Source organism: Arachis hypogaea, chromosome 2 (assembly GCF_003086295.3).
Source record: "Arachis hypogaea cultivar Tifrunner chromosome 2, arahy.Tifrunner.gnm2.J5K5, whole genome shotgun sequence".
NCBI lineage: Eukaryota > Viridiplantae > Streptophyta > Magnoliopsida > Fabales > Fabaceae > Arachis > Arachis hypogaea.
Window position 1 is genome coordinate 96871192 of NC_092037.1, and position 9118 is coordinate 96880309.

General features: G+C 29.1%; 1 protein-coding gene across 10 annotated transcripts in view; it reads left to right on the top strand.

The window, feature by feature from the left end:
- The window catches only part of LOC112754378 (uncharacterized), a 34360-nt gene extending 27534 nt beyond the window's left edge, over nucleotides 1–6826 (top strand). For 6 of the 10 annotated variants that reach the window (XM_072221530.1, XM_072221561.1, XM_072221532.1 and 3 more), the window contains 4 exons: nucleotides 902–1552; nucleotides 1957–2802; nucleotides 3561–4301; nucleotides 4411–5340. In XM_072221530.1, coding sequence (XP_072077631.1) covers nucleotides 902–1552; nucleotides 1957–2802; nucleotides 3561–4301; nucleotides 4411–5292 — 3120 coding nt within the window. In that variant the 3' untranslated portion in view covers nucleotides 5293–5340. Of the gene's footprint in view, nucleotides 1–901; nucleotides 1553–1956; nucleotides 2803–3560; nucleotides 4302–4410; nucleotides 5341–6534 lie in introns of those variants that run through there. The other 4 variants (XM_072221556.1, XM_072221560.1, XM_025802017.3 and 1 more) reach the window with 2 other exon arrangements.
- Nucleotides 6827–9118: the final 2292 nt, after the last annotated feature.

Consider the following 9118-nt stretch of genomic DNA (forward strand, 5'->3'; position numbering starts at 1 on the left):
AGTCCATAAACTACATCATCGGAATACTATATTCTATATAAGGAGAGGTTACAATATTTTATTTGATAGATTATCTTTTATATATTGAAATGTTACATAACAACATTACTTTCATAAGGAGAGGTTACAATATTTTTCAAATTCTGTGACTTTATTCACTTTCCATTTGACTTCCTTTATAATTTTTTTTATCATTATATTTTTATAACTTGCAGGATCTTAACAAATTACGTATTACATGTAAATAATTATGACACTATTAAAAAATAAATGTTTTTTAAATTCTTATAGTAATATTTAGTGCATGGAATAAAATTCAACTATAAACATTTCAACTTAAATGATTTATCATCTAATTAAATCTATATGATATATTATAATGGAATTTGTCGCATAAAATCAAAACAAAAGACATGTCATGATATATTGGAAGATTATTTATTTTGATAATTTTCATTACTAACAATATACTTATCTACTATATAAAGATTGAAAGAGGTTTGATATACAAAATTTTCAATATATATATATATATATATATATATATATATATATATATATATATATATATATATATTTGTAAAATTTAAATATAAAATCTCTTAGTTAAAATAAAAAGAACTAAGCATCTAAACTAATATTGTGTTTATTATTATTACACAGAATAAATAAATAAGAGGATGGATTAAATACACTAGTTATAAATTTATAATAATAGACTGGCATAACATTGAAGTAATATTAGAACATTTCAATAAGGTGCCGTTAAATAATGAATGACATTAAGCAAGACGAAGCCTAGTAGCATCTTTCTATTTTAAATTTATATAGGTGCTTAAGAAAAATAACTTTCAAGAGCACCAAACAAAGAGTAATTAAGTTTCTTGTTTTCCATGTGTAGATTATTGGTCTCAGAGAAAACCTCTATGTTCAAGACATGTGGCGTGATTCAATGCCAGTTTCTGAAGCATACTTCGGTAATTTGGAGTCCTTGATTGTACATCAATGTGAATTTTTATCCGAAGTAATACCTCTTCATTTACTTCCTTTTTTAAATAACATGCGAATATTGGAAGTTCAAAAATGTAGTTCTGTGAAAACTATATTTGATGTGAAATGCATAACAAAAGACAAGACACTCCTACCAATTAAATTTTCACTGGAGGAGTTGGTATTAGAAAAGCTGCCGAATTTGGATAGCATTTGGAATGAAGATCCTGATGGGGTACTCGACTTTCAACTTATACAACAAGTGCGTGTTGATACATGTAAAAGCCTTACAAGCTTGTTCCCAAAATCAGTAGCCAAGGATCTTGTCAATCTTAAAAATCTAGAGTTGAAACATTGTAAAAGCTTGGTGGAAATCATTGTAGGGATTGCAACAACACCAGAAAGAGCAATTTCAAACCTTATTAAGTTCCCACGTTTGACTTCATTGACACTATTGGATTTACCAAGCTTCAATTGTTTTTACTGTTCATTGCATTGTGTCTTGTTGAAGACACTGAATGGTCATGATCCACAAATTGAGGACCAAGTCTGTTTCAAAGAGGTACTTATTAATCATGTAATTGCTTTATATTTCCTACATGAGACTACTAATGGTAAATAGGTTAAAAATCTTGTAATATGGATAGTGAATTGTGTTGTATGACAGTGCCTATAAATTCTTCTTACTGTATGATTTATATGTAAAAATAATGTATTTTATATTTTCTTTTATCTTTCTTCAAAATATATTGGTGGAGATGTCTTGCGATCAGCATCACGAGTCTATATATTCGTTTCTACCTCCAAAAACAAAATTATCAAATATTTAAAGTATTTGTTGTGCTATATGTATATTTTCTCTTGTATGGTATTGATTCTTATAATTTTAATAATATAACGTTAAATCCATTTGGTTTGGTTATTTCTCTAATAACTTAAATTGATGGCCTCCTTTCCTCTGTCCAGATTACTCCTAAATTGACCAACATGTTGTTTGGTGAAAGAGAAGCGAAGATGATTGGACATGAAGAATGTGACAGAAGCCACTTTGGCGACATAAATGTTTCTGATATGCAGAGTTTTAATGTTGAACTTGAGTCTGATGAACTTTCATATACATTTCTCCAAAAGGTGTCCTGTATAAAAACTCTGCAAGTGAAAAATAGTTCTATCAAAGAGATATTCTGCTCTGAAAGGCCTAGTTTGGATTGCGCCCCATTTCTACCACATCTTAAAGAATTGAAGTTGGCTTCTCTTTCCGAACTAATTTTCATAGGATTTGAACGCTCTTGGATACGAGAATCATCAATTCTCAAAACTCTGGTAACTTTAGAAGTAAAAAGCTGCTCTGGTTTAACAAGTTTAGTTTCTTCTCCTGTATGTTTCTCCAATCTGACGCATTTGACTGTATCTGAATGCGATAGCATGATATATTTGTTCACATCTTCAACAGCTAAAAGTTTGTCTCAACTCAAAGTGATGAAAATATCTAATTGTAAATCCATGCAATGGATTATGTTTAATGAAGGAGAAGAATTAATTCATGAGGAGATAGTATTTGAGCAGCTGCATGAATTACAATTTAAGAGTTTAAAAAGCCTTAGAAGATTTTACAATGGGGATTTTGCCTTAATCTTTCCATCATTAGAGGAATTGAAAGTGATTAAGTGCAACAGGATGGAATCTTTCTGTGAAGGTACCATCAATACTAACAAGTTGTCAGAAGTAGTCTTTGATGATTCATTTAACGGTGTTAGAATCCCATTGGAAGTTGATCTCAATTCTACTTTACGAAATACTTACAAGACAGAGGTATGTATTTATTTATTTATTTCCTTTCTTATTTTTTCTTTGAGAGACAAACTTTTCTCAATAAGTGTTTATAACAACAAATATTAATTTGTAATGAGAAAAAATTACTTATTTTACCAATCTTTATTCTTTAACTGTCAGAATTCGTATCATAACTTGAATTAGCATTGATCGACACAGTTTTCGCTAAGTGATATGCTATATATATAACACATTTTTAATATGCCGACCTATATCCGATGTTGGATTAAAAGCAGATATGACATGCATCATTATTGTTACAAAATTTCCATTAATTTTACATTGGATGATATAATTTTTACACAATTTTCACAAATATTTTATATATGTATTAATAATTTAACAATTGAGAAGAATTGTATTGTATAAATTTTTAAATGAATTATTCCTCCACCTCTTTTGATTTCTTTCTGTTTATGTATAAATGTGTGGAAGGTTTCAAGTTAGAATAATAAGATTATACGAGAATTAGAAGAATATATTTGAGTAGTTAAATCTAGTATAAATACTCAAGATATAAAGCAAAAAATTTATGTGATAGTTTTAACTGATGATATGACTTTTTAAGTGGAAAACAGAAAATTTTATGAAGATATAAGATGTTTAATTTCTAAAAAGAATGTAATAAAAAACATTTACGTCATGAGAATTAAAGTTGGATCAAAATATTAGATTTTGTGTAGTCAATTAACATGTGGACCGATTAATTTAACATTTTTGTTATATTTCATGCACAGGTTGCAACATTTGTGAGGGAAGTAAAGGACTTGAAGCTCAACGAGCACCCAATAATACATGGAATATGGAATGGTCCATTTCAAGTTCCATCCTTGTGCTTCATCAGATTGAAGATCTTGATTGTGGAAAAATGTGAATTCATGTGTATTGTAATACCCTCTCACATACTCAGTTTACTATGTAAATTGGAAGAGTTGGTTGTGCGACAATGTGAGTCCGTGAAAACAATATTTGAAGTGACACGTGAAGCAAAAGACACAAAGATCAATCCTTTAAGGTCTGGCTTAAAGAAACTGACTATTGAGCAGCTCCCAAATCTTGAACATGTTTGGGATTCAGATCCTACTCAACAAGTTTGCTACTTTGAGAGCCTTCAGGAAGTGTACGTGCATGGATGCAACAATCTTCAAAGGTTGTTTCCAATATCTGTAGCCGAAAATCTGAATAAACTTGAGAAACTGGAAGTAACAGAGTGTGACAGATTGGTGGAAATTGTTGCAAAAGATGAAGCAATTATCGAAGGAGCTGCTAAAGAGTTTGCATTGCAAAGCATGACATCCATAAAACTGAGGTCTTTACCAGAACTGGAATGTTTTTACCCTGCACCATACAAGCTAGAATGCCCCAAACTGGAGAAAGTGCACTTATTCCACTGTGACAAGTTGAAGACATTCCAATTTGAGTCTCAGGAATTTCAATGTCCACAAGCAGAGAATCAAGCCATTTTCTTGCCAGAAAAGGTTTTATGTCTTGTTAATCTTTATGACATTTATACATCCATGTCTTATTGATTATTTTGACTATCATTTACGTAGTAGGCTGAATTGACAATATTTTTTTCCCTTGTAGGTAATCCCGTACTTGAAGTTTCTAGCAGTCAGCAAGGAGGAGATCACGATGATGTTGCATGTGAACAACCTTTCAAAATTAGAAGCTCTTCAATTGCAATGTTTTCATGATGATTCAGATACTTTACCATATGAATTTCTTCAACGGCTGCCCAATATAGAAAAGCTCGTTGTATGTTGTAGCTCTTTCAAAGAGATAATCTGCACTAAAAGACCTACCATGGATTGTGTCAAAGAAATTATTCCACAAGTGAAGTGTTTGCAGTTGAGTTCCTTGTCTCAGTTGAATTCCATTGGGTTAGAGCATTCTTGGGTGCAACACATTTCTGAAAATATTGAAAAATTGCAAATGGATAAGTGTCATAGTTTGAGGAGTATAGTACCAAGCGAGGTATCGTTCTCGAACCTAATAGAGTTGAACATATCAGAATGTAATGGGCTTGTGAATTTGTTCACACCTTCAACAAGCAGAACTCTGCAACAGCTGAAGAACATGTCCATAGAAAACTGTGAATCACTGAAAGAGATTGTGTCTGAAGAAGAAGTAGAAGAGTCATCAGGGCATGTAGGAGAGGAGATAATAGTATTTCATAAACTGAAAACTCTGTCCCTTTGCTCTCTACCAAACCTTGGAAGGTTTTACAATGGCAACATTGGGTTAAAATTTCCATCCTTGGTTCATTTGTTGCTAATCGATTGCAGCAAGATGGAAAGTTTTTGTGCAGGTACAGTATCTGTGAACAGGTGGATGGAAGTTCAATTCAAGGACGAAGAAGATATAGAAGTCGTCCCGTTTGATGATATGGGAGAAAAACATGCATTCTTGGTTGAGGATGATCTCAATTGCGCTGTACGGAAGGTATTTGAAGGGGTATGTATTTAATTCCTTTATCTTTTTAGTCCATGTTTTGATGAAAATAATTAAAGTTTACTTCCTGAAATTTATTAAAGAATTAGCTTTGTTTGATAAGCTAGGAAGCAAACAGAAAGGGAATACTCATTCTGCAAAATCATGTATACAGAATAGGGAAAACAACACTTTTATAACATATCAAAATCTAACCCTACACTCCATCATCTAAGGGTCAAAAAGAAAAATCATCACATGAAGACAATTATAATATCTTCATGGGAGTACCCACCTACAGAATATGTAAATACCCTAAATATCAACCCCTGTTAATTAGGTCTCTTCGGCATGCATCCGGTATGTATTCCTGTGGGACCTACTCACCTACAAAAACACCTAAGATTCCTACTCACCTACAAACCAGAAATACCAGAAAAGAAAAAGATTACCAAGTTAAATGTTTTGCATTTTGCTCTTATTCATAATTCTCATACCCACTTCAGAGATATGTAAGGGACATGCATCATATTCGTTCTCTCTTCCATTATTGTACTACTTGTTCATCATACATTTTACTTGCTTGCTACCTAGTATTAAAACTCTTTTAATTAATTAAAATAGTATTTTAATTTCACTTTACAAATCTTTTAACTTAATTATAGATATATATTTTAATTTATAAATCCTATCTAGATCTAAATATAAGATTCTTGACCTAAATCATTAGTTAATCTTTATATATATACTCTAAAAGTTGACCAGGATGAAGATTCTTAAGGACTTTTAGTTAGTTCGAAAGTCTTATGTATTTTTATTTGAATATAAAATTATTTATTTATACGTTATGACTAAATAGTTTGTAGGTTGATAATTTATTTTATTTTGTCATACACACTACACACCTCACTCACGATTATATGGGTTCATTTTTCTAATGATTTTATAATACAATTTGTGAATTATGCACTTAATGCAATTCTAAAACTGTGAACACTTCAACTAAATTTTGCATGTTGTTCATCTTCCCCTTTCTCCCCCTCCCCTCTTATTTCTTCTCTTATTAGAAGTGTAGAGAGAGGATTCACAGTTTAAAGCTTGTTTTATTTAAATATAAAATAAACTGTATTTTATTTATCAATAATTTTGTCTTTCTAGTAGACTCCAAATTAAAGTGAAGTATCACGTTACATTAAATTTTAATTTTACTGCTACTAATAAAGTTTAAATTTTTCATTTTATTTATCTTTCTTCAAACTGACACAATTATATTAACAGTTCTATTAGAGAAGTCCAATTCCGAAGATGGAGTTAAAGACCAAAACGCGACACCTAGCCATATCAAAGGAGTTGATGAAGAGAAAAGATTTGTTGTCACTTTGTCAGTTGCAATTTGATTTGTTTTATATTATAGTTGTTTTAAAAAAATCCAAAAAAATTAAAAATACAAAAAAATGCATGTGTGGTGTGATTGTAAGTTAAAAAAAAAAAAAAGAAAGAGAGAGTGCGTGTCTAGTGTGGTTATAAGTAAAAAAAAAAAAAAAAAAAAAAAAAAAAAAAAAAAAAAAAACATTAATGAGGTGTTAGGTGTGTGATTGTAATGGATGGTGGATTATACCGTGTATTGAACTGTAGTATTACTTATGTTACTTTGTTTTTATACTTTGAAGTTTGAACAGTTTTTTTTTTAATCTCCTTAAAAACGATGGTTTGTATTCCATTATCAGTTCAATATTACGGGTTTGTATTTTTTGCTTTTAACATTTCTATTTGTTTTTCAGAATTGAATTTCTTTTTAAAGTGAAAACATTTTTAATTCTTCTCTTTAAGAAGAAGGCTAAAGCCTAGTGTTTATTTTTTTTAACATCAAACATCTCATTCCACACCATATTTCTTATTTTCCTTTCTCCTACATGACTAGTAAAATAAAGAGGAGTCACCATTTGTTTACTTTTGGACAAATAAAGAAATCAAGGCTTTTCTGACAATTTTGTTCTTCACAACAGCTCTACTGTGCATGCAACTCTTGTAAATCTATTAATGGAGCATAAAAGATAGATTAAACTAATTATTATTTTATTTACGGTATTTCATACATTAAGATTATACATATTTTTTTTGTCATGGAGTATGAAAATTATGAAACTTAATTTCTTTGTTTTTTTTTTCCCCTTTACACAGAGTGTATGAAACTTATCCCATATAACAATAACATAAATCATAAATGTATTAAAACATTGATAATAAAGGCATTTCACTCACCGTATAAAAATATATCGATCTTTGGTGTTTCATAAAATTTTATTCTTCTACCTGTAAATTTTTTTTTATTATTCTACTTTGATAAATTTGATACAAGTTTGATCATTTTATTGATTGAGTATTTAATTAAAAAAATATATAATTAATATGTATGAATATAATACATAATGATTGATTTAGTAATTGATTTTTTATATGCACATAGTATTTTTGTTTAAAATATAAAAGAGAAAATAAAAAAATAAAATATATAAGCAATGCAAACAATTAGAAAAAATAAATTAAAGGAAAGTAAACCCCGTTTTGAAAGAAAAATTTTATTTTGATGGTATTTCCCTTAATTTTCAATACCTCAGTTAAATTGTTTTGTAATTACCACATCTATTTTGAAAAGGAAAAGATTAATTAGAAAATTAGATGGATTCTTTAACAAAATTTTAATATTTAAATGTTTAGATATAGATCAGAATATGTCCTACACGTGTTTTTCTTTTAGACCGAATTTCTGGTAACAATTTTTCCCAAATTGAAGGATGTGAGAAGGTAATTAAATCATGATTTAAGAGCAAAATAATGAATGTATGTGGACGTTAATCTTTGGATGTTTTGAAGTAAAGAAATAGAATAATGTTAAATTAAGTCTTAAAGTGTTACTTGAATTTTTTTTCTCAGTTTTAAATTTATCTCTAAAATTTTAATGGTCAGTAATATATAAACAATTATATTGTGATACATACATAATGATATCAATTGACATATGAATAAATTGTTTATAATACGTAAATTGCTATTTATTATATGTGCAATTAATTGATGTTTTATGCTAATAAGTATAATTTAAATGATATCAGTTTGGTTAGACTATATATTATTAATTGTTCATTCATGATGTCATATTAATTAACACGCTACTAATGAGGACTAATATATAATTACATAATAAAAATTCATGTACAATTGAAATAATTGAAAATTAATGATCAATTTTAAAATTTTAAGTGAAAATTTAAAGACCACTTTAAAACTTAATAATATTATTGTTTCATTGAAAGAAAAAACAACTCATTAATAATTAATCAAAAAGAGAAAATGATTTTAAAAGCTTAAAAATGATAATATTATTATATATAAGGACTCAAAAGTCGATAAAGACATGCACCAAGCACTTTATTATATCATTCCTAAGAGTCTCGACTATATATGATCATCATCCACACCTAAACATAAGAAATAAAGTTCGATTATTACATACTTGTTGGTTTAATTTGATGCATATATATATATATATACAGAGACACTCTTAATTAATTGGTTGAAGTTTTATTGTCTAAAAGCCACTTGGGAGAATGTTTCAAGAGTTCCTTCATCAACTCTGTAATGTTTCTGAGTGAATTCATGCAAGGTTGGCCCACTTGAAATCTGGATATTTTTTGGATTCTCTTCAGTAATGAGGTCCTTGGTGGCATTGACAACTTTGTCCCTCTTAGGACACAGGAAGAAAGCAAGTATTTTTTGCTATTTGTCATTCACTACGCCTCTGTGAAACAACTCTTGTAAACTCCATTTGATAAGCCATAGATAAATAAAAATAACAATTATA